The 27,270-nt window shown below is 34.1% G+C and overlaps 1 protein-coding gene across 1 annotated transcript; it reads left to right on the top strand.

Annotated features, from left to right (window-relative positions):
- Positions 1 to 4,014: 4,014 nt before the first annotated feature.
- On the top strand, positions 4,015 to 26,176 carry HELRODRAFT_155972 (hypothetical protein; the record flags this gene model as incomplete). Its single annotated transcript, XM_009024951.1, has 9 exons — positions 4,015 to 4,069; positions 10,079 to 10,212; positions 13,288 to 13,379; positions 13,504 to 13,696; positions 13,893 to 13,959; positions 17,183 to 17,262; positions 17,717 to 17,800; positions 25,080 to 25,214; positions 25,958 to 26,176. 9 exons carry the CDS (start codon positions 4,015 to 4,017, stop codon positions 26,174 to 26,176), a joined length of 1,059 nt encoding a protein of 352 aa, XP_009023199.1.
- Positions 26,177 to 27,270: the final 1,094 nt, after the last annotated feature.

The raw sequence follows: 27,270 nt of genomic DNA, 5'->3' as shown, positions 1-27,270 counted from the left end.
GGCCAGAAAAAGCAAAAGCAGATTTGGCAAAAGAGTGTTTAACACGAGTTAAGAAGAAGCGAGAAAAGAAGACAATCGTAAACCGGGGCGTTTAGGTTCAATTAATATATCTGATAAATACTTAGGAAAAAAGATTGAAATTAGATTGAAACTTATATATAAACGTGCAAATTTTAAAAATTATTTTATAGGTGGCCAGTGCAAGAGAATAAGATTTGGAGATATATGACAAAAGAAAGGGGCACGAGCGACTAGACGAGCAGCAGAGTTAAAAGCTTTACTTAAAGGATAGAATATAGAATCAGGAAGACCATAGTAGACCGAGTTACAATAATTAATCTTAGATACGACTAACGAAGTAACAAAAAGGAGAAGAGTAGGATTATCAAGAAAAGGCAGAAATTTTTTTATTTTACGAAAGTAAGAGCTTCTAGCGACGCTATTAATCTGAGAAGAAAGAGACATAGTAGAATCAAAGATAAAACCTAGACTATGAAACTTGTGAGAAACATCAAGAGTTTTAGAATCAGGCAAGATAATAGGAAGAATAGTAATAGAGTGCTTAGATTTATTAAAACAAATTAATTCAAACTTAAAAGAAATAAGTTTAAGACACAGGGAGTCAGACCAAACGATAATTGAAGAAAGATATAGAGATAGATTATGAAAAACACTATTGAGATTAGATGGAGGAAAAAAAGTATAAATGTAAAAATCATCAGCATATAGTTGACTAGAGAAAGAAAAATTATTAATAATACGATGCAGTTCAAAGGTATAGAGTATAAATAGAAGAGGGCCAAGGATAGAACTCTGAGGTACCCCGAAAGTAAGAGTAGAGGAGTTAAAAGTAGAATTATTGAAAACAACAGAAAAAAACGATTACAGAGATAAGAAAAAAACCAAGATAGACAAGAATCAATAATATTAAAAGAAAGATGTAGCAGCCTCAAGAGAATAGTATGGTCAACAGTATTAAAAGCCGAGGAAAAATCAAGAGCAAGAAGAAGAGTAAGATTACTATTGTCACTAGAGAGAAGGATATCATTGTGTATTTTGAGTAAAGAAGTTTCAGTACTGTGAGCAGGTCTGAAACAAGATTGAGATATAGGTAGCAAGGAGTTAGAGTTTAAATAAGATGACAATTGATTAAAAACTACTTTTTCTATTATTTTAGAGATGAAAGGAATATTAGTAACAGGTCTATAATTAGATAAAGAGGTAGGATCTAAGGATGAGTTTTTAAGAATAGGAATAACAATAGAATTCTTATAAGAAGTAGGAAAATTGGAGGTGGAAAGAGATAAATTAAAATAACTCTGAAGATAACTAACGTTTATAACTAACTCTATTGACAATTTTTAGCAATACTGTTTTGATAAATTTTATAAAATCATCAACTCAACTTACAACACGTACTACCCAACATCAAACATCACGATCATCAGACCCTCCCTCAATTCATCAGCCCATTCATCAAATATCTACTTCGCCAAAAAATAAATTCATGAGATCAGGATCCATCCTCAAAGCCACAGCGATCACCAAATACATCATTAAACTAATCATCAAATTTAAGCCAAAAACTTTCACTAACATTAAGCGTGGAAGCAAAGCCATGTGGGACCAAGTCAACAAGTTAGAGGCTCTTACAAATCATTCAACCCGTCAACCTCACAGCAAATTGATGCCAACCCATTCAACTCCCACTTTGCTTCCATGTCAACCGACCCGCCCTACAAAACTCCAACAACAAATGCAACAACAACAATCAATAATCGTCAACATCAACAACTTATACCATACTCCGTCCTGCACATGCTAACGAAGGCCTGTCCATCCGATTCATCTAGATAAAGTCGTTTTCAAGCAAATCATCACAATTGGTCCTAAAGACGATTCTACTTTGAAGCGCAATCATATAATATATAAATTTAAATGCCCTTTTGACGACTGTGCGCGTTAACAACATTTGTATATTGGTGTTACGACCACTTCACTATCAAGCCGTCTCACAATGCATACACAAAGAGGAGCCATTAAACCTCACTTGCAATCAGCACATGCAACTCCAATAACCCGCCAAATTCTTGACAACAACACAAAAATATTTGATCAAAAACCAACACAATACATCAAAAAATTGCAGAAGCCGTCCTAATAGATATCAACAAATCCAAAATAAACATCTAACAAAGAATGATAACATCACAACCAACTCGACGCATGATGACAACAACAAGGATGAAGAATACGACACCAACTATTAACTTCACAAACGAACTTTGTTAAAGAACTTTGTTCTGTTTAATGAACTTTGTTCTGTTTAAAGAAACTATATAAACCAACCTGCACTGAAGATGATTTATGAAAAAAATCGAAATAAGGCCTTATCTGCAAGATGAATTTTGTTAGTTTCAGTTTCATTAAATTTTCATAATAAACATGGATAATTCTATTTTCAATAAATTGAACGATTTCCAGAAAATTCTAATAAGAAAAATTGAAAAAAACAAACTTTGAATTTATTAATGCCAACAATTTGGCAGAATTCATACAATACTGTATATATATATATATATATATATATATATATATATATATATATATATTATTGGTAAACCATTACCCGCCTTAGGCCAGACGTACGTTCCGTCTTTCACGAGACTCGTCAGTAGCCTGCTAAATAAGGTTTAAGATAACACAACTCAATTATTGTAACCAAGAAACTCAAATTGAGGTGTCGCGACCAAAAGGTAAGAACAACATCGCGTTGTTATAAGGTTTAAGAATCCATTCAGTCGCAAGAAGTATCATTGGTAAACCATTACCCGCCTTAGGCCAGAGGTACGTTTCGTCTCTCACGAGACTCGTCAGTAGCCTGCTAAATAAGGTTTAAGATAACACAACTCAATTATTGTAACCAAGAAACTCAAATTGAAGTGTCGCGACCAAAAGGTAAGAACAACATCGCGTTGTTATAAGGTTTAAGAACCCATTCAGTCGCAAGATATATATATATATAATAAATCAACTTACATTCGAATTTTTAAATTTGTTTTAGTAAATTTTTATCATCAAAATTGAGTCTGTTAAAAATTGAAACAAAATTTTAAATTGTTGATAAAAATTTACTATGACAAAATGAAAAATTCGAATTTAAGTTGATAAACACTTATAAATCGGTGGAATTTATTACATATTGTCAAGAATTTATACGAATTTTATTAAGATTACGAAATACAATAAAATCATTTAATCAAATTTGATATATGATATATATATATATATATATATATATCATATATCAAATTTGATTAAATGATTTTATTGTATTGTATATATATATATATATATATATATCATATATCAAATTTGATTAAATGATTTTATTGTATTTCGTAATCTTTTCTAGTGTTACTCTAGTTCTTCCAGTAGTCTCCCCCACAACTCAACCTGCGCCTCAAAGCCGCAGGGGATGGCAACAGCTAAATGCATGGGTTTCCAGGAGCCAAGCGAAATGACGTGAGTATATGGCCATATATATATACTATAGATTAGTAGTGTAATATTATTATACTAAAAAAATAAACATCTTGTTAAAAAATGAAAATTTGAGAATTTTAGTTAATCTGCCAAAACCAATATGTGCGAATTGATTTTATTCAGCTAAAAATCCTTAGATTATTTTTTCTGTTGACCAGTGTTATTCTATGCATATATCACATTCCTGTGTTTAATTATACTCACGTTCTTATTCACATTTTAAAATCTTTGCTAATGAGTCTTTGTCTATGAATTTTGAAAGTTGTGTTTTTGGAGTTTCAGGAAGTAAAAAGCAATAATCGAAAAATATTTCTTTTTAGAAGTGAAGTGTCTAAAGCATTATTTAATTCTAGAAGAAAACTGTTTTTTACGCATTAAAAAAGTGTCTAAAGCATTATTTAATTCTAGAAGAAAAGTGTTTTTTATGCATTAAATAAAATTAAAAAGCATCATTTAAATTAGGTCGATATGAACTTAACTTCTATTCCTGGCAATGAAAAATGTGCTGATTGTTGTGAGCCAGGTTAGTTAAAAAAATTGATAAGTTTGTTTTTATTCTTCAATTCATGACTATTATCTTATCAATGAGTGAGACTATGTTTTGTTTTGTGCTTTTTTCAAATTTTTTATTTTTAAATATTAAGTATTTCTGATATAATGATAAAATAATATTAATAATACAAAATATTCATCTTTCTTTACTTTTTACGTTATCATTTGGACATTAAAATTGATATTGGTTAATGGAAAAATAATGAGGGATGCCCTGATTTCTGATTTACTACATCATATTGTTGAAATGAAGGGTGCTATAATAATCCCCATAGTGATAATCAGTTAATAATATATAATAAAAATTAATCTTATTAGTTTATCTGAAATGATGGTTTTTTTATTTATAGACAATTAAATTAAGTATTAAGTGATTAAGATCAGAATCAGTTATTATTGTGATAAAATAATAATAATAATAATCACAATGTATTAAAAATTGAATTAATCCTTTTCAATTAAAAACTTATCTTTTTTTATTCCTCTGTCTCTACTTTTTTTTTTTCATATATATTTTTGTATATATATATATATATATATATATATATATATATAATCTTTTTAAACTTATCTTTCTTTTTCTCCTCGGTCTCTATTTTTTTTTTCATATATATTGTATATATATATATATATATATATATATATATATATATATATATATAAATGAATAAATATATCTCTCCTGCTATGCTGCTTTTAATAAAAATGGAGTCTGACCTGATGATTCTCAGCTATTTATTCAAAATTTCAAATCATTTAGATTGTGTATTGATACCTAATAATCAGATATAATTCATAGCCTTAATAGAGTATATTTAGGCAAGTGCATTCAACAACGCTATTAAGCATAAAATAAAGTAACTGTTTTTTTACTTTTTAATGAATATCTCTGTCACAATATGCATAAAATTGCTAAGTTTGTGGTTGTTGTATATGTTATATTTTATATTAAAGTCTATTTTTTTACATTAGCAAATTGTTGCGAAGCTCAATAAATAATATCTGATTAACTTCATTATGCCAATTTTATGTGATTTTAATTAGCTGTTCCCATTTTTAAGTTAAAAAACAAAGTTAATTCATTTAATCTGTAAAATCACAATTTTTTGAATTGTTAAGATTTTAATTTACTTTTTCTAATTTTCTGCTTTATAAATAAAATTTTGGTTCAAATCTTTTCTTTTCGTCATTTTGAAGATTCATAAAGCATTCTTTTTTAACTTAGCTGCTAGTTGTATACACTTAATTACAAAGGCTGTGCATACATCTGAATCACCACAACCTATTAATATATACCTTTATATATGTAAATGTAGACACCATATTATATGCATGAGCTTTTTAACTAGCTTTTTCAAATGGATAATCATCACTGCTTAAAAATACACTGGCTTACAACAAATCAGGTAATGTAATTATTTTTTTCTGGTTATAACCAAATTTAAAAAAGAAACACTAAAAAACAGTCTCATCAGTTTTGCATTGTAACTAGTTTTAACAATATTAATATAAACGAAACTTTGAGTACTTCCTCTGCGTTCTTAAAGTTGGAAATTCAGATATTTTCTAGCTGCTGTAGTTATTTGTAAAGTTTTATGAGAAGAATAATTGTTCTGCTAATATTGTTTATATGCTTGGACCTGGTTATGACATTAAACTGACCCTCACTGCCTTGTGAGTGATGTTGGATCATCAAAGTCTAGGCCCACCGCTTATAACTGGTTGCGTAAGGAAGGGCGTCCTGTGTAAAAATTAGCCTTTAAAAATATTTATGATGACAGAAGTGACAATGGCTCTCAGTATCCTGCAGAAGAGGGTGCGAAGAATCTCCGGAGACCCAGTCCATGGGTTTGCGGTGCAAGGCCCTGTGGATGGTCTGGCTACTGGCACCCCACTCTATAGGCACTATGGATGGATGGATTACTTGTAGACCAAGGGGCTGGAGGTTTGGTACCTGGAATGTAGGCACACTGACAGGAAGGAGTTTGGAAGTGGTGGAGGAGTTGCAGAGGAGAATGGTTGACGTGGCTGCTTTACAGGAGATCAGATGGAAGGGAGAGGGTACAAGGTTTGTGGGGGCTAAAGGTGGAAGGTATAAGCTGTGGTGGAAGGGGGATAATGGTACGGGAGGAGTTGGTGTGATGGTAAGAGAAGAGTTGGTGGAGAAGGTGTTGGAAGTGAGGCGGAAAAGCAATGGTGTAATTGTGGTGGTGATGGTGTTTGGAAAGATAATAGTGAGGGTCATATCAGGATATGCTCCGCAACAAAGTAAGAAGGAAAAGGAGAAGGATAGGTTTTATGATGATGTTTCTGACGAGATTGGGCAAGCGGGGTTGGATGAGTTTGTGGTGTTGGGTGATTTGAATGGTCATGTGGGGGCGGATACAGACGGATATGAAGGTGTACATGGGGAATGGGGATATGGTATACGGAATGAGGAAGGGCGTAGAGTGTTGGAGTTGGCGGATGCACATAGCATGGTGGTGGGGAATACCTGGTTTAATTACATATAGGTCAGGGGAGCATAGGTCAATGATAGATTATATATTGATAAGGGCGAGGCATAGAAAGTATGTAAGGAATGTGAAGGCGATACCTGGTATGTTGCAGCATAGTATGGTTGTGATGGATGTGGCATCAAAAGAAATGGGGAGGAGGAAGAAGGATAAGTTTGTGGCAAAGAGAAAGACATGGAAGTTACAGGATGCAGAGGTGAGGAAGGCATTTGAAGTGAAGGTGGCTGAAAGTTGTGAAGTGAAGGTGGCTGAAAGTTGGGGGAGTGGTAAGGATGGAGATGTTTGGGAGAGATATAGGGACTGTGTGTTGGCTACGGCAGATAAAGTATGTGGATGGACGAAAGGAAAGTGTAGGCATGGACGTGGTGGTGGGATGAAGATATAAGAAAGGTTTTGGAGGTCAAGAAGGAGAGGTTCAAGGTGTGGAGAAGGGACATGACGGGGGAAGCGGAGTCTGAGTATAGGAAGGCTAAGAAGGTTGCAAAACGAGCAGTGGCAACTGCAATGACGAAAGCATCAGATAGGTTAATGAAGGAAATGGAATTTGATGTGAGTTCGAGGAAAATGTTCAAAGTAGCAAAGCAGTCAATGAGGGATAGGAAAGATGTTATAGGGAATGGATATGTTTGGGATGGATCTGGCAAGTTGTGCATAGATGAGGAAGAAAAAGCTCAGGTGTGGAAAGCTCATATGGAAAAGTTGATGAATGAAGAGAATGAGTTGGATGGAGATGTGGAATCCGCGGTCACACACGGACCCATAGAAAAGGTGACGATGGAGGAAGTAGAGAAAGCAGTTAGAGAAATGAAACTAGGTAAGGCGACAGGGGTTTCGGAAGTGGCGGCGGAACACATGAAGGCGAGTGGGATGATAGGAATTGAAGTTATGATGAGAATTGCTAACAGTATAAGGGCAAAGGAGATGTGAGAGATTGTGGATCATATAGGGGTGTGAAATTGCTAGAGCATGAAATGAAGGTAGTGGAGAGGGTGCTTGAGAGGAGGTTGAGAAATATGGTGGCAGTTAATCAAATGCAGTGTGGGTTTATGCCCTGTAGGGGAACGGTGGATGCGTTGTTCATAGTGAGAATGTTGCAGGAGAATTATAGAAAGAAGAAACGAAGATTGTACATGTGTTTTGTGGATCTAGAAAAGGCTTTTGGTCGAGTACCGAGGAAGGTCATTGAATGGGCGTTGAGGAAGAAAGGAGTGAATGAGAGACTTGTTAAAGCTGTATGAAGGTGCGAAAACAAAGGAGAGGGTCGGAAGGACGCCTTTAGTGTTAAGATAGGAGTGCATCAAGGATCAGTGTTATCACCGTTTTTGTTTGCAATTGTGATGGATGTTGTGTGTGGAAACATAATGGAGGAGTTGTTATTTGAGATTTTGTATGCAGATGATTTAGTCTTGATGGCTGATAGCATGGAAGAATTGCAGTTAAAATTTGACAGATGGAAAAGTGTTATTGAAAAGAAAGGGTTAAAAGTTAATATTGGTAAGACGAAGGTAATGGTGAGTGGGGAAGGTGGAAAACGAGTGATAAGTAAAGTAGACCCCTGTGGGGTATGTGACAGGAGAGTGAAGGCTAACTCGGTATTGTGTATAGGATGTCAGAAGTGGGTGCATAAGAGATGTAGTGGTGTGAGGGGGGCACTGAAAAAGGTGGAAGGCACGTTCAAATGTAAGATATGTGTTCATGGTGTGATTAATAGGACGGACGCTAGGACTGGGTTGAGAGGTAATATTGAAAGAGTGGAAAGTTTTGTTTATTTAGGGGTTAAACTGAACGTGGATGGAGGATGTTTGAGCGCTGTTACGGCTAGAGTTCGTGTGGGATGGATGAAATTTAGGGAACTTGGTGGGGTATTGTGTGGAAAGAAATGGTCAGTGAAGATGGAAGGGAGGGTATATAAAGCATGTGTGAGAGCAGCGATAGTATATGGTGGTGAAACTTGGGTGTTGATAGGAGAGGAGGAAAGTGTACTGCAGAGGGCTGAAAGAGCTATGGTGAGGATGATGTGTGGGGTTAAAAAATTGAAAAAGAATGAAACAACAAATGTTGTGATGATGGCGATGATGATGACGACTGTGGTACGGTGATGACAACACGGTCATTAATGACAGGGTGATAGTGATAACAACAAAATTACGAAACAATGATGCCGTGACGAACTCTTAAGACGATGACGTAATGGCGATGACGACGATGACGTAATAGTAGTACAAAGGATGAATAGGATGAGTAGTACAAAGCTGATGTCGATGATGGGACTGAATGAGGACATTGTGACATTGATAATGAGATCGAGATTGCGGTGGTATGGACATGTGTTGAGAAGGGATGAAAGGGTTGGGATTAGGCGAGCGTTGAAGTTCGAGGTTGAAGGAGTGATGGGAAGGGGTCGTCCGCGATTGGGATAGAGAGTGCAGCGTTAAACGTTAGAGTGGTCCTCACACAGAGTCATCTCCTGAACCACTATAATATATATGTTATGTTATGTTATGTTGTGTTGTGTTATGTTATGTTGTGTTTTGTTATGTTATGTGGTTCCGAACCAAAAATGTAAAAAAACTCTTAAAACTTAAAAAAATATCAAGAGTTCCAAAATTAATTAAATTAAATTATACCATACATACAAATACACTTACACACCCATACACACACACATTCAACGTGCACAGTAGTTCGCAAACACACACACACACGTTTTGTTGTAAGGCTTTATTTGCTGTAAATTTTATGTGCTCGGTTGTTATCTATCCTACAATAATTCGTGCTGAGGAAGTTTAAGTATCAATAATTTAATATTAATACTACATTTGTGGGATTGCAAATGAGGCCGTTCCACAACTTGTATGCGTTCAAGCTCCTAAATGTTTAAATGCTTGCTAGGGCTTTCCAGGAAAAAGTCTTATCATAAATTACTTTTTAAATACCTTTTAATTAATTGGAAATATTTTTCTTGTCTGAAGGTAATAAAGTTTGCATTATCCTTCTTAGAAAAACAGCAAAAATGTTTTTTATTAAAATTTGAAACACACCTCAAATTGAAATCTTCAATAACGTCTAAAATTATTAATAGTTAAATATATTTAGAGAACTGTTAGTCGGACTGTCAGAGTCGAAATCAAGTTAATAAAAAAGATGGCATGCTTTGTGCCTACGATATATTTTTCCTAAATTAATTTCCAATTAATTTTAAAAATTACCGACAATTTTGGCATTTGCTATAAAGTTATATTGTTAGGTTTTAGTAATCAAAATTATCGGTTATCGGTAAATCAAACCCTAGGCACAACACGGTTTTGATTTTAGGAAAGACGTTAAAAGTGAGTGAAGAGCATTGGGGCCTATTATCATATAACTCGTTGATGCAGCTTGGTTAGTTTATACGTTAGTTCAACTCACGCTGAAATATTGTATGATTTGTGAGTAATACAATAATTTATATTTTTTACACCCAGATCCTAAATATTCAGCTTACAACTTGGGAATATTAATCTGTGAAAATTGTGCTGCAATACACAAAACTCTTGGTCCTCACATAAGTAAAGTAAAATCGTTGAATCTTGAAAACTGGGATGATAATACATTGAATGTATTAACAGTTTATTACTTTTCATTTGATATTTTATAAACTTATAATTATTTAATTAGTTAATTACATGTATTTATATAATGTGTGCATAAATTGGGGTTGCCATCGTTATTACATTTAGAGATGCTTTGATTTACAGACAAATGCAAGTTAGCTAAAGATCAAAGTTTACTTATCTAATAGGTTTGATTGAACACAATGAATCAATAATATAATGTATATAGATGATTTCTACTCCGGGAAAAAAGTTATGGCATCTGGAAAATATGCAATTATGCTCATTTTTTCGCTTAAAAACATGTCATTAACTGAATTAGGATTTTTAGTGTAATAAAGAAACTACGAGCAAAATACAGCTAATTTTATTTGTTTAAAACACAAATCCAAAAAAGTAAATTAATATAAATTTAGTAATTTTATTTATCCTACAAATTCAACTTTTTCATACGATCAAGGCATAAAATATAGTCATCCTCGAGAATAAAATGTGTCATTATAGTTAATGACTTTATCCACAATGCCATCATTTTTCATCCTCATCACCAACATCACTCATAAGTAGAGTTTTGAACTGAATGGGCATTGCTTTTTCACGCTAAGTTTCATGGCATTGTTTGTATGCTGCAGCACACTCTAGGCTATGTTTACAGTTTATTACATGAGCACAATGCTTTACTACAGCTGCTGACAGTTTTTGACATGTGTGACCTTTACAAATAACAATTTTGAACATGTCATCTGGTACTGGACTGATGTCAGTTACTACAGGAATTTTCAACAAGTTTTCATCCATATTTTGTTGGATCTTCAGCTTTTGTTGAAGTTGTTTCTAGTTTTTTTGGTGCAGACCTTGTAAGTGTGCGCGATAGATATGAAACTTAGCTGCAGATGTCAGCGACGGATTCTAAGGGATGCAGGGAAGAGGAAAATATTAAAGATAAAGTAAACAGAAATTTAAAAAAAATTCATTTCAAGAATGTTGAAATCATCTCACCCCATCGAAATAGTAATGAACTATAATTACGGAAAAAGATCATCGGTTTTAGAGTTTTAAAATCATTCCCTCATTGCAAAATTTTGGATCTGTCACTAAATGTTGTGAATGTAAATGATTTTTGCCGATCATGTTTTTTTTTGACTTTTTCAAATCAGACACAATGAAATACCTCACAAACAAATGTTTAATTTCGTTGATACATAACTTTCATTTTGACAGAATAGACCACAGCAACACAGTCATGTATGGTACCAGTCTGTATCTTCAAAACTACGATCAGTTTATTTTAAACACTGCAGCACGGATAATTGCTTGTGTCACTGAAAATATAAATCTTTTTCAACATATGTCTGTATCGAGCTTTACTGGTTGCCAGTTTGCCATCGAATCGATGCTACTCCAGAATTTAACGGTTTTTATCATTTGATTCAGGATATGGTTCGGCAATGTCGATAGCAATTCTTTCGAGGGGCACACCAACATTATACATTTGCATTTTTCCTCGTAACCTCTTTTTGGGACCTTTCACTGCAGCGCACGTAATTACATTATTACATTTTTGACATCAACTTTCTACATTTTCTCTAGCGTTAACCCAGTAGAACCTCTCATGTATTCTGTCAGGCGTCTTATTAACTCCAAGATGTCTTGCTGATGGGCCACCATGCATTTTTTTAAGAGTTTCAGCAATTTTATTTCTAGGTATTACAATCTGCATTCGATCATCTGTCGATTCTCATTTTCGTTTAAGCAACCAATCTTCCAAATGCAAGGAAGTCCTACTGGGCCCAGTAGTTTTTTGAACGACGAACCAAACTTAGATATTGTAAGTCTTCGTCTGCAAACTGTGCGCTAGGCAGTTTTTTCGATGCCCATCCTGTATCTGCCGTTATCGTAATTTTCCGTACACCTTCTGTTTGTACTTTTTCTTCCAGTCGAATGCAGTATTTGCAACCTGGTAAACGAGGTCGACGAAAAAGAGCATCAACATTACTGTGGGAGGTTCTTTTACGATGCATTATTTCAAAATTGTACATTTACAATCGTTCCAACCATCGTGCCACGTGTCCTTCTGAATCTTTGAAATTGAGCAACAACTTTAACGCTGCATGATCTGTTCAAAGATAAAATTTTTTTCCGTAGAGGCACTTGTGGAAATGTTTTGTTGTCATGACTATCGCTTGCAACTCTTTTCTGATTTCGCAGTTAAGGATTTGTAAGTCTTTTGCTGTAATACGCTAAATTTTTTTCTTTTCTGTCAACCTGTTAAGACAAAACCGCGCCAACTCCACAGTTACTTGCGTCATTATCTAGCACAGACGGTTTACTTCGGATTGAATGTGCTAACAAGGCGCTTCCACATAATTCTCTTTTAATTCGTTCAAAAGCTGCTTCACACGGACTCGTTCCAATAATATCTATACATATTTATTTCAGTGGTCGGTTGTCTCCAACCAAAGAGGCCAAAATGACTTGTTGCCATCAGTTTCTGTCTTTCTCAATCTTTCTTAGTGATATTGTAGTTTTATCAGTTGTTCTATCATGTATTGATAGCCCAGCTCTTTCCAAATCTCGACTAAGTCACTCGTTCCATCTTGTTTTAGGTCTGTCTTTTAGTTTTTTCCCTTCTGGTTGATACTTTTAGGATTTTTTATGTATTCTGAACTTTTCCATTCTCATCACATGTCCTGTCCACTTCGTTCTTCTCTTTTTAATAACATCATTCGTCCTGTTCTTTTCCTGATTTCCTCATTTGTGACATGTAGCCAATTCGCATCATTTTTCTGATCCACATGTTCTCGCAAGCATCCAACTTTTTCCATGGTAACCGGGATAGGATGAAAAAAAAATAAATAAAAAAATAAAACGACCACCAACCGAAATGATGTATATACACATATACAGGTATATTCACACAAGTATTGCGCATAATGAACCCATTGTCTACTTATTAATAAGTTCATGGTTTGAACGTTCGACATTTTTCGTACATATAAACATTAGCATATGTGGTTTTGTGAATGTAGAATCTGACATTGAAGCACTGTTAAAATTGATTAAATTCTTATTTATTTTAGAGCCTGAGATCTTTAGGAAATACAAAAGTTAACAGTAAATATGAGGAAAACGTCCCATTGTTCTACAAAAGGCCACTACCTTCAGATCCTCAGTATTTATTCAAATTTTTTTTATCGCTTTAAGTAATTTTTATTTATTTGTATTTTTTTAATTGTTAAATGTAAAGTTCCATTTTATTTTTCTTGTTCAAATTGATGTTAATTTGAAATTGAAAGAGTTGTGAAAGAACAATGGATTCGCGCAAAATATGAAAGAAAGGAGTTTTTTGGGGATAAAAAATTGTCCTATGCTGCAGGGTATAAAGAAGGGTATTTGTGGAAAAAGGGTAAGGATGATAAGCATTTTCAGAAACGAAGGTTTATTTTGGATACAACTGAAAACACACTGAAATATTTTAGGAAAGAAGAGGTTACTAATCATTTTTGTTATTTTTTTTCTATAATTATCTTATTTTTTTTTAGATAACATCGTTGTCATCTAAACTATATCGCCCGTTTTTGTTTTTTTTAAAGTTTATTAATAATTTAGCATTAAAAATAAACTATTTCGCCTATGATTTTTCCCTTTGTTATGTGCACATCATTAACTTCAATTAACCCGACAGGATCGTGACCCAAAGGGCTGTTTAAGACTGGATGGGATAAACATGATGATATTGCCTAAAAAGATTGGTGAGTTATTCACTTTTTAAATTATGATTTCACTCTTTTCTTAAACTCTTTGTAAACTTTTTGAAAAAAATTCGTTTACTAATAAATGCCTACTAATCCAACAGCAACGACAGCAATTAAATTTTAATAATTATAACAAAAATAATTTTGTCAAATTCATTTGACAAAAAAAAAGTCAGGAGATCAAAAATAGTAACAAAAGTACTTGCGAAGAACACCCATGACTAAAATCAAACAAAAAATTACATTAATAGACATTAGTAAAAAGAAAAAAAAAACAACAGAAAATACATTCGTATAATTAGTTAAATACATTTAGCAACCACGTTCATAAACAAATACATTGCATAAAAAAAGTAAAAAAGTACTGTATCACACAACAAATGAAGGTCATACATTAACACAGTCAATTAGCACGCCCACATGTCATCACAGCATCTTTTGCACATAGCTTAAATCTCTTCAAAGACAGACAGCGTCTTTTGCACATGGCTTAAATCTCTTCAAAGACAGATGTGTCTGACCATCCATGGCCAAATCATTCCATAATTTTGAACCCCTTATTATCCAGCTACGTTGGTAGGTGGTTGGTAGGTGGAAGTTTTAAATTTTTTTAACAACAATTGACCACGTTGCCTGGTAGTTGTCTGAACCCTATCAAAAAAATTTAACTGCTCATGATCTTTATTAATAAGTATTTTATAAACAAATGCCAGCAGAATAAAATTATGTAATTGTTCTATTCTAACAATTTGATGGTTACGAAACACGTCATCAGTATGATCGCGAAAGTTCAAAGAAAAAATTATTCGCATAAAACGTTTTTGCATCACTAAAACTTTATTGATCCAATATTTACTGGCGGATCTCCAAAAAACAAAGTTCAAAGAAAAAATTATTCGCATAAAACGTTTTTGCATCACTAAAACTTTATTGATCCAATATTTACTGGCGGATCCCCAAAACACATTTCCATATAACAAATGTGGATAAAAAAAGAATAAAGTAAGATCATTGACTTGACATTCAATCTGTCTCTCACTCTAAACAGAATCCCAACCGCACGGTACAGCCGATGGACGATCATGTCGATGTGCTCATTCCATTTCAGATCACTTTGTATAACAATTCCCAAAAATTTTACCGAATGAACCCGTGGAAGAGATATGTCCTGGATAATCAGCTCCAAGCCACTCAGGGGTACCTTGTTCGTTTTTATCGAGGGACCAAAGATGACATAACAAGACTTGGATATGTTCAGTGTCGGCCCATTGGACAAAAACCAATCATAAATCACACTAAGCTGGCTATTCATCTTCGTGAATAAGTCCAGCAGGCTCTTACCTGACAAAAAAATACTGGTATCGTCAGCAAATAACAGCACAGTGCATCTATCGAATACAGAAAAGATATCGTTCAAAAATATTATAAACAACAAAGGTCCCAATATGGAAAAAAGTTTCGTCGTTCTTTAGATTGGTGGATCCTCAACTTTGGATCTGCGTATCTGAATCTTTTAAAATCCGAATCCGGAACCGTCGTATTCCTAGTATAAAGCAGTTTTAGTGATTTTTCGTCTATAAACTGAAAAGACTCTCTAATCATGCTTAGTTTTTTGTTCGCTTTTCCAACTGCATAATAGACATGTTCTTTCAATTTTAGGTTATTTTACAGATATATACCCTAGTCTTTTTCAAGTTCTGTTTCACTTAATTTTATTTTTTCTTTCTTATTATTTATTCAAAAACTTAATTTTTTTAGTTTTACGCGAAATCATAAGTGATATTATACAGTGTCCCTGTGATATTTAATTATTATTCTCCTTGCCCAACGGTTTTTTCTTTCTAAACTGTCTTCACTAATTAATCAATCAATCTTCGTTTTGCGTCCAGAGACCCGGTTTCCCGAGATAGGACGTTGTTTTCTTTGCCATCAACTTTTTGCGCCAAATTAGACGATCAGTTGTATCCATTTCATTTAAATTTAGAGCTTTCATGTCTTGCTCGATTGTTTGCGACCAGGACTTCTTTGGACGGCCTTTGGGACGTGTGCCAGGTACTTCAACATCTGCAAGAGAAGTTATAGCACTGTTTCCACTTCGTTTGACATGACCAAACCACCGCAGACGGTGTTGCCGGCATTCGCCTGTATATCATCTAAACCAGCTCGACGCAGGATTTCGGTAGATTTGATGTGGTCCTTCAGACTAATTCGTTGCATCCATCGGAGTATTTTCATATCGGTTCGTTGAAGTTGTTGTTCCAGTTTAGTTGTCATTGGCCTTGTTTCTGTACCATTTAACAACACCGGACGTATCACAGATTTATAAAGTCTTGATCGTAGTGGTAGTGGGATGTCACGCGGCATCAATATAGAGGCAAGGAGATGCCATTTATTCCAGGTTGCACGTATGCGTGCTCGAACGGCAGCTTCAGCTGTTCCAGTACAATCCAGAACATTCCCTAGATATTGAAACGATGTGACTTTCTCTTTTTTAATGGCTTCAAAAACAGTGCTATTTCGAATTTGTTGTTGGGGATTGATGCAAGCAGGCTTCACTGTCTTCACTGTTCCATGTATTTTGCAAAAAATTAGATTTTCAATTATACTCAAATTCTTTCACTTCATTGTAAATAAATCAAGTTTTTCATGAAATCGTTTATACTTTTGAATTTTTGAAACCATTTATACGTTATTTTAATACGTTTAAATAAATGATTTGAATGAATTTGAATGAAAATAACGTAACTATTTTGTCGTTTGATATTCTACAGTTGCTATTTTATTGGATAAACATTATTGTAACTTGAAAATAAAATCTTTTTCAAGTCTTTTAAACAACCTATGACTCTTATGCAATTCAACATTTTGACTGTTCATTTAATTTGGAAGGAAATTATTTATATTGAGTTTAACAGAAGAAAAGTTAAGTGTTGTCTACATTAACTTATTTTTTCGACAACTATGAGTAAATTATGCATTAAATATAAATATTACTTTCCATGTAAAATTTATGTTTAGAAAAAATAAAGATCTTACCATTTTTAAAACAAACATATCTAATTTTTATATAATGTTATCATAGGCTGGCAGTATTTGTCATCTATTTGACATAATCACTAATTAACCGATGCAGAAAGTTTTACACTTGATGCAACCATAAAATTAATAAACATATTTAGTTTTAATAATTTTAGTCGAAATATAATTTACTAAATTTCAGGTCATCCAAATGCAATGCAAATATTATATGAGCAGAATGAGCAAACAAGGAACCTATTCATCTACGCCGACGACGGTCAGGTAAGAACTTGGGATTTCTTGAAATGATTTTTTTTCGCATAGAGCTCAAATGTAGATATATATTTTATAACATCATATTTCTGCAACATAATTGATGCGGCAGTAATAAATATTAATTACATTACTTTTTGTATTTATAGATTTTTTCAATCGGCTGTTTTTGCGTTAATACGTTCATTCATTTATTTATTACGCGTAACATTTTGCATAATATTTTTTTTTGCTCTGTATATTCTTTTGACTCTTTTTGATTTTGATTATTTTATTTTTGAACTTTTATTTACAATTCGCTTCCTCACAAATATTGTTAATTAAAACCATATCCGACAATAATGTTACTTATATTTGAAATATATTTTATATTGTTGTATTATTTAGACTTTCATATATTTCATGAGTCGTCATTAATTTCCCAAGTAACATTATTCTTATATTAAATTCTAAATATTTTTAGGAGCTCATCGAATGGTATACAGCGGTTAGAGCAGCAAAATTAAACAGACTCAAAATTGCTTACCCAAATGTTGACGTAGTTAACGTTAGTGTTATTTTAAATAAACTTTTAAACTTTATTGTTGATCATAATATAATCTGGACAAGTTAGCATGCTTTCATGAAACTCTGCTCTCGGATCTTCTTACCTCAACACTCCCAAGGTCTGTTATTTGCTGGCTTTCGAATTATCTGCACGGACACGCTGCAACAACCATTTTTGACACTGCACTCGAAACAATGAATCATCAACACTGGAGTGCTCCAGGGATCAGTGTTGTCGCCTTGGCTTTTTAACTACTACGTCTCAAAAACTCTTGTGCCACTTCCAGACATCAAGATCATTTCTTATGCGGATGACTTCTTCATCTACACCACTGGTCCGGATGCAATTATTTTGACTCTCTGCATTTTTTATTCAACAATGTTCTTAATTATAAATTTAATCAGATATAAAAACTTAATTCTATTGTTATTTAGGAAGCAGGACACTTTTTTAAGTTGTTGCTTGATTAAAACAAATAAAATCAAAGTTGTGGAACGTTTTTACGCGAGAACTAACCTGATAACAAGCTCGAGAACATTTTGGTTCGGCGTCTTAACAGCTACTTGTCGGAGTTATATAACTTTTTACACCAACTTAATTTGGAGATTTCCATCTCCATATCTACCATCTACTTTTCAACTCTCACACATCGCAATATCACTATCACCCACAAGTCAAAATCAATAACCAGCATCTTCCATTTCAACACTATTCAAAAATGTTGGGCCTCACTTTTGACACGATGCTATCCTTTTCTCAGCATCACAGACTTATAGCATCTAAGGCCTCCAAACGTAATTCAATAATAAAAGCTCTCGGTGGAACCTCGTTTGGCCAGGACAAAGAAACCCTGCTGTAGGCATACAAGGCCATTGGCCGATTAGTGCTTGAATATGCCTGCCCTTTCTGGTCTCCACTAACTTCTCATACAAGCTACAGCAAACTTCAACGCACACAGAATGCTGCTTTACGAGTAATTACTGGATGTTATATGATAGCGTCAGAGCAGCACTCCTTTTCAGAGTGCCAAATGCTCTCCGTAAGGCAGCACACCGACCTACTATCATCACAGTTTCTATTATATTGCCATAACACAAATCACTCCTGCCACTACATCAGAAGAGAGCCACGACCTTACAGAAATATGAAAGAGACCATTTACACCAAACATTCACATGCGGTACAATCGATGCTGCCCATGGACATTAACAGCAGTACGCTAAAGGCAGCATTAACTACTCTGCACAGTAGCGCCTCGAAACTCGTCTCTTAGTCATATCATGTCGCCGGGCTGCTTAACAGATGGCCACTCCCGACTTCTAAAATAGATAAGGCAGAAGAGAATTTACCCAGAGCAATGAGAAGAACGCTGACCCAACTCCGCTCAGGTTACTGAAACTCTCTTAACAGCTATAGAGCAAGAATCGACATTAAGGTCAGCAGCTACTATTCATTATGCCGCAAATATCCCGAAGATGTCACCTATCTGTTTGGCTGTCCAAACAACGCTATAAATCTTGCAGTAATAGATCTATGGAGAAACCCGGTTGCTGTGGCCAACTGGCTCAGACCCCGTTTGGAATCCGCCAGCGATGTTTGAAGCGGGGCAACATTAACAACAAATCAACAACCGGATGAAGAGAGCTGACAAATCTGCTCTTTTTGCTTTGGTGAAGAAAAACGAATACAACGATAAACTAGACAACATACTCAAAGACACAAACAATTTTAAAACCATTAAAAGAAATCTCACAGAATGAATTAAAAGAAATCAATCAATCTTCGTTTAGCGTCCAGAGACCAAGTTCCCCGAGGTAGGACGTTGTTTTTTTTGCCATCAATTTTTTGCGCCAAATTAGACGATCAGTTGTAAGGGTTCGTTCTTTAACTTTTCTTATTATTATTTCAACCTCGCGACAAGAACAAGTATGTTGTAGCAATTTCTCTATTACAAAGTGAAATACTGTTTATAATGTCAGGCAAGTAACAATAATTACAAACTGACGTTAAGAGTCAATATCTCTAATTAAACTAATTAAACAACGTTATGAGTCAATATCTCTAATTAAATTAATAAACAACGTTATGAGTCAATATCTCTAATTAATTAATTAAACAACGTTATTAGTCAATATCTCTAAACAATTAATTAAACAACGTTATGAGTCGATATCTCCAATTAAATTAATTAAACAACGTTATTAGTCAATATCTCTAATTAATTAGTTAAACAACGTTATTAGTCAATATCTCTAAACAATTAATTAAATATATACATATATATTTCACAAATCGTCGGTTCACGAATCTACCACTTCAACTTCCGAGACTCCACGATAACTCTCGCGACGACAACAACTCCTGAACTGAATTTCTGAGCCTGTTGACGGGACCTTCCCAGCGCTTTTATAGACGTTTGGCCGCTATCACTCCCATGTTCAGAAATTGCGACAAGTTATTAACAACTCACGCAAACTGAGTTATTAATAATTATTTGTCCTTGAAGAGCAGTTCAATATTTTTAACCAACTTTTTTTTAAACGTTTTTTAACTTGAAATCACCACGGCCCCGAGATATTAATTACTTGTTTACTGGTTATCCATTTAAATCGTATAGCGCTACACTGAACCCTGACAATCAGTTGTATCCATTTCATTTAAATTTAGAGCTTTCATGTCTTGCTCGATTGTTTGCGACCAGGACTTCTTTGGACGGCCTTTGGGACGTGTGCCAGGTACTTCAACATCTGCAAGAGAAGTTATGGCACGGTTTCCACTTCGTTTGACATGACCAAACCACCGCAGACGGTGTTGCCGGCATTCGTCCTTTATATGATCTAAACCAGGACGACGCAGGATTTCGGTAGATTTGATATGGTCCTTCAGACTAATTCGTTGCATCCATCGGAGCATTTTCATGTCGGTTCGTTGAAGGTGTTGTTTCAGTTTGGTTGTCATTAGCCATGTTTCTGTACCATTTAACAACACCGGACGTATCACAGATTTATAAAGTCTTGATCGTAGTGGTAGTGGGATGTCACGCGGCATCAATATAGAGGCAAGGAGATGCCATTTATTCCAAGCTGCACGTATGCGTGCTCGAACGGCAGCTTCAGCTGTTCCAGTACAATCTAGAACATCCCTTAGATATTGAAACGATGTGACTTTCTCTACCTTCATGGCTTTAAAAACATTGGTATTTCGTATTTGTTGTTGGGGTTTGATGCAAGCAAAACAAACAAAATTGGACACTATAGATAAAGTACCAATCATTTTTGAACAACGTTTGTGACACCACTGGTTACACTGCTGACACTTGATTGAACTGTTAACTACATCAGCTTTACAAACTGAAACTCTTCTACAGTTATGTCTGGAATCGGACCTTCGATGGGTGGAGCGTCAAAGTTAACATTGGTGGGATTTGTTTCATTTAACAAACGGTTGAAATAATCTTTCCACTGTAGCTTGATCTCATCTTGTTTAAGAGGTTTACGGAAAATTCATCGTGGAAAATTCATCGTGGGAAAATTTATCGTGGAAAATTCATCGCGGGAAAATTCATCGTGGGGTAAAATTCATCGTGGAAAATTCATCGTGGGTAAAATTCATCGTGGGTAAAATTCATCGTGGGGTAAAATTCATCGTGGAAAAATTCATCGTGGTGGGGTAAAATTCACCATGGAGTGAAATTCATGGTATATATCGTATATAACATATAACGTATATAATATATACGTATAATATACAAAGTATACTGTATTGGAGGTTATATCAATAGGCAACGTATAGCATCCATGCTTATTAATACTATCATTTGTATACCCTTAGTATGGTATAGAAAATATATACAAAGGTGGACCGCGGACGTCGGACGTGTCTGAGTAAGTTAAGTAAAAGTCTATAAATACTGTATGTGAAGTGTGTCAGAATGAGGAAGTAGTTTTTGCATCACGATTCGCTAATTTTTGTGTAAAAATGTCACTAGAATTCGTGTACAGTGAAAAAGGAAAAAGAAAATTAATTGACTCAGGTCACTTGTTCGTAAAAGATGCGGCTACAGAAGAAAAAACTTTCTGGAAATGTGATCAATATCAAAATCTTGTATGTCGGGCACGTTTGCATACTCGTCATGACAAAATTGTAAGGTGTGTAATTGCAAAAACTGTTTTTCACAATAAATTTTACCCCACTATGAATTTTCCCCCTCGAAGAATTTTCCCCCACGATGAATTTTCCCACAATGAATTTTCCCCCACGATGAATTTTCCCCCACGATGAATTTTCCCACGATGAATTTTCCCACGTTGAATTTTCCCTCACGATGAATTTTCCCACGATGAATTTCCCACGATGAATTTTCCACGATGAATTTTCCGGACACCTGTTTAAGAACCATCTCATTTTTGTCGTTTTTGATACATGAGGCACGAACTATGTCTTTTTTCGTACACTTTTCTTGTTTTGCTATACGATACAGAGATTTCATTTGTCCACCTTTGCTTTTAGTGACCCACTCTCTGCACAGATCTGCCCGAGCCAGTGCGACTTGACATCTTGCATAGTTGTTCTTCTCACGGAAAATTTTATGGTCATCAACAGACTTTGATTTTTGCCATTGCTTGTATGCAGCTTTCTTTTCAGTTATTGCATTGTATTTTGTATGAAAACGGTTTTGTATGTACTCCAATCGGTACTGGCTAGCGATTGGTGGTCTAACTGTGTGGCGACAATCTGTTGACATTTTTCTCGATGAATATTGGTTTTCAGCTTCCACGTTTTGATTCCCCGAGGCATTTGTTAAGACTTATGTTGTGACGGTTCGACAGCCAGGTCTGCCACAAGGAATCTATGTTGGGCGACACATCATTCGCCAGGTATAACTTTGACATTTTTAAATAGCCTTCGGTGTTGTTGCTTGACAGCGAAGAAATCAATTTGCGGGGCTGATAGTCCACTTTTGTATGTTATGAGATGTTCCAACTTCTTTCTAAAATATGTGTTCAGTAAACAAAACTCGTGACTTTCAGCAAACTCGAGGACGCGGTTGCCATCTTCATTCCGTTCTCCATAGCCAAAACCGCCATGTACGTTGTCAAAACCGTTTGTTTTGAGACTGAGATCGCCTCCAATCAGGATTGTTTCAGATTTTGGTATTGTTGAGATAGTGTCAGAGAACGCAGCCCTGAAGTCATTTACCATTTCTTCTGATTCGCCTGTCTGTGGTACGTATGCAGAAAAAAATAGTCATTGTTTGCTTTTCTATGCGAAGCTTGATCCACATGAGACGTGAATTAATCCTTTTAATATCCAGTACTTCTTGGGCTAGCGGTTCTTTGACAAAAATTCCAACACCATTTTTGACCGTCTTTTGACCATTCCAGAATAGTTTATATTTTTCATTGTCTGAGTTGACATGACAGACAGCATTCGATTTCCATCGGGTCTTCTGAAGACAGCAGATGTCAATCCGTCTACGTTCGAGCATTTCTGCAATTTCCATGCTGCTAGTCAGTGGTCCAACATTGAGCGTTCCAAGTTTAAGTACCATAGAGGGACCATTCTGAATTTTTCTGCAACATCCCTCCGCTATTGCATACTTCCAAGGGATTGTTATCACCCCTTGACCACTTAAGGCCTGCTGGGGACTAGGGGCCATTGTTTTTGTTTTTGATGGCATAGAATAATTTTGGGAAAAGTTTTACATCGTGACGACTACCACCAGTTATAACCAGTGGGCCTAGCCTTTTGCTCAGCTCTATAAATTAACTGAAAATATTAGCAAAAAACGCAAATATTCTATAATTTCAATCAAGTAATGTGAGATTACAACCCTGTTAAGACACACAAACCAAACGATCCCATTAGACCCATCATCAGCCAGATCCCAACTCCGTCTTCGCATTTAATGCCCGCATCGTGATATTTTTATATGAACTGTTCGGTACTACTACACATTATTCTAGTATAAAATGAGATCGAGAGGCAAATCAAATTGTTTGTTCAGCAGGAGACATCAAACTGATCGCTGGATATGACCCGTTTTTTCGAGAGTGTCATGAAGTTAATGGACCAAAACACTCGATGACGGAAACTCTTTTTCTGAAAACTCTGGCTGAACACCCGTTATTTTCCAGTTTCTACATACATACGTACGTATATATATATATATATATATATATATATATATATATATATATATATGCATATCATACATACATACAAACATACAATCAATCTTCGTTTAGCGTCCAGAGACCAAGTTCCCTCGTTGTTTTCTTTGCCGTCAATGTTTTACGCCAAATTAGACGATCAGTTGTATCCATTTCATTAAAATTTAAATTAAATTAAATTAATTATATATCATACATACATATATATGTATATGTCTATATCCCATATATACATACATACAAACATACATACATACATACATACATACATACATACATACATACATACATACATACATACATACATACATACATACATACATATATACATACATACATACACGTATTCATTGTGTAAGAGACCGTTTTTATACAATAATCTAAACATTCTAAGCTAGTTTCAATAACATTAATAACATGTAACGTAGTTTCTTTTTACACCGAACTCTCGATTTATTTTTACTGGTCAATTTGCTAATTAACGTCATGATTTTTTTTACTATTTCAATTATTTAAGTATTTGTGCCATGAATAATTTAATATTTAATTAAAAATTTGTGTATAACGTACAAATAATTCGTGTCGTTAATTAACTAATTGAACCTCAGAAATAAATTTGGAAAACTGCGTTGTAAAATAAACACACAGACGGTTACATATATATGTGTGTAATAACTGTAGTTGTTGATGTTTTTTTAGATGTTTGATGTACATTTTTTTTTTTTAAATTATGTTTAATTTTTTTTAACAAAAATTATAATTGATTAAAATATGAAAAGGCTAGTTTGTTTTTATCATTTACGCATTCATTCTTTATCTCATTCATCTCTATCATTCACGCATTATCTCATTCTTAGTATCGAGCATAGCGGAGATCTGTCCAGTGTGTTAGAGGCATATGTCCCAACCATAACCTAATTTTTTTTTTCGTTGTAATGTGAGTCGAGTTTTATTTGAATGGTTTAAAAAAAATTTTGGTTGCGATTGTTGTTTTTAAAATTTGCTACAAATCTATTACCAAGGACGGATCTCCAACCTTAACTTTAATATCTTATTAAAGTAGGTTATTTTTCAAATGTTCCATTTGATATACATTAAATCGACAGTTGTCCACAAAAATTATGTGGGAGTATATAAAAGAGGGCTGGTTGAGCAAAACAGGTCCTAGATCAGGTGATGCTTTCAGAAGAAGATGGGTCACTCTGGACAGTAAAAAATTGACTTACTATGAAGACCCCTTTGTAGGTTTATTAGATTTTTTATGCTCATAAATAAATCGCATATCAAAATGACGTTTGATAAATTTAAATTTTTTTATTATCACTTTCTGACCTAATTAATGTGGTTCCGATGCTACTAATGTCCTCGCTCCCTAAGACCAAAATGTTGAACGGAATTGCCGTCTGAAATATATAAGATTATCATAAAACAGAAATTTTCCCAATTTTTTTCAGTCTGAGGCGTTTTATACTTGTGGTTATCGTTCTGCGGCAATGTTTTAAAGACGATATATTTATCTGCATAAGAACAAAACATACGAATGCTACATTGAAGTAAGAAGAGGACGTGGTTTAATGGTTTATATATATATATATATATATATATATATATATATATATATATTTAATAAATAGCATATAGAATCAAAGATTGATAGATAATTAAAATGCAACAATATTATTGTTCAATTAGTGCCTATTTATTCAACAGTCACCTTAATCAAATTACTCCACGAATTCTCTACGAAATCATAAAAGTTGAATTCATGTTTCATTCAAATTAGCGTAAAAGGTTGTCAGTGGTAAAACAAACTTGCTATAAATAATTTATTTAAGTGTCTAATGGTTTTCTAATGTTATTTTTATTTAGTAATTGAAAAATTGTTATTTACTCCAGGTCTTGTCTAGTTGCATTACAATTTAATTTATTTCAGTTTTTAAAGTTATCCAAAAATTGTTCATATTATTTTTCATGTATTTTGCAGTGTCCTTACCCAAAAGGCGAAGTGTTTATTGGAAGTCAGGGGTTTGAAGTAGAGAAAAAATTAATTAATTCTGGGGCTTCAAACAGCAAAGAAGTCAAAGACCCTAACATGGCATTCATTGTTAAAGTTCCCGAACGCTGTTTTCAATTTTTAGCTGAGACTGTCGAGGATGCAGACGATTGGGTTGAAAAAATTAGAACAGTTATTATAAGTAATTAACACTTACGTTCTTAGACAATAAGAACTTATGCTGTTATTAATATATGTTGACATCCGGTTGTTTGCACGTAATTTGGTTTCACAAATAAACAAAAAACTTAATTTTTTAAATTATGTTTTAGTTCCATTAAATAAACACTTGACAGTAATTGTAACAAAGACTCAATGGTTAAAGATTTCAATAATAATCAAACTGGTTGGTTGTTGTTAGAAAATAATGTTCACAATTGTGTAACATTTCACTGGATTTATCCAACGCAATTTTATAAGATTTTACTTCCAATTTCGTGTATTTTCTATCAAACAGGTAATGCGACAAAATGTATTGCGACTGAGACCGGTATTGATCAGTTTGATCCTGTGATTTTCTTATCAAATAGGTCATACACATTGCGACTGAATTGACACTAAGTGGTATTCAGACGTAATCACTGTTAATGGCCCGAATATTTATGAGTTGACAATATTTTTCGGTATTCCTATATCATCTTCGGTGTTCGAATTGATACATTGTGTATGTGGCCAATTATTATGGTAAAATTAAATTAACAATGAAATAATTCCCTTTAAGCAAACAAAGAATTGACATTGTAAGGACAAGTGTATATATACTTGAGCATTTGGCCACATATGCAACGTATCAATTTTAACACCGAAAATGGCATAGGAATACTGAAAAAAGTTTTTCTGTTCTATCATGCTTACAATGAATACAAATTTTGGTTTTGAACTCAAGAAACTTGACAATTTACGATCTACCGTTAGAAAAATTGAAAAATTAAATGGGAAGCTAACTAACGCGGAACATGCTGTAATTTTTATCAATAGTTGCATTTCTGACATATATATATATATATATATAACATATATATATATATATATGTACATTATATATATATATACATTATATATATATATATATAAAACCTTTTCCATATTAGAGAAACTGACGGAAATTTTATCTGATGTCGGCTTTTGGCTGGGTCAAAGTAGGCTAAAGTTGAATCAGACTAAGACTCAGTTTATGTTGGCTGGCACATGGCAACAAACGTCAGCGGTTGAACCTTCATCGATTAACATCAGTATGACTGATA

Source organism: Helobdella robusta (genome assembly GCF_000326865.2).
Source record: "Helobdella robusta unplaced genomic scaffold HELROscaffold_4, whole genome shotgun sequence".
Lineage (NCBI taxonomy): Eukaryota > Metazoa > Annelida > Clitellata > Rhynchobdellida > Glossiphoniidae > Helobdella > Helobdella robusta.
Note: the sequence above shows the minus strand (reverse complement) of the source record. Positions and strands in the feature narration are given on the sequence as shown.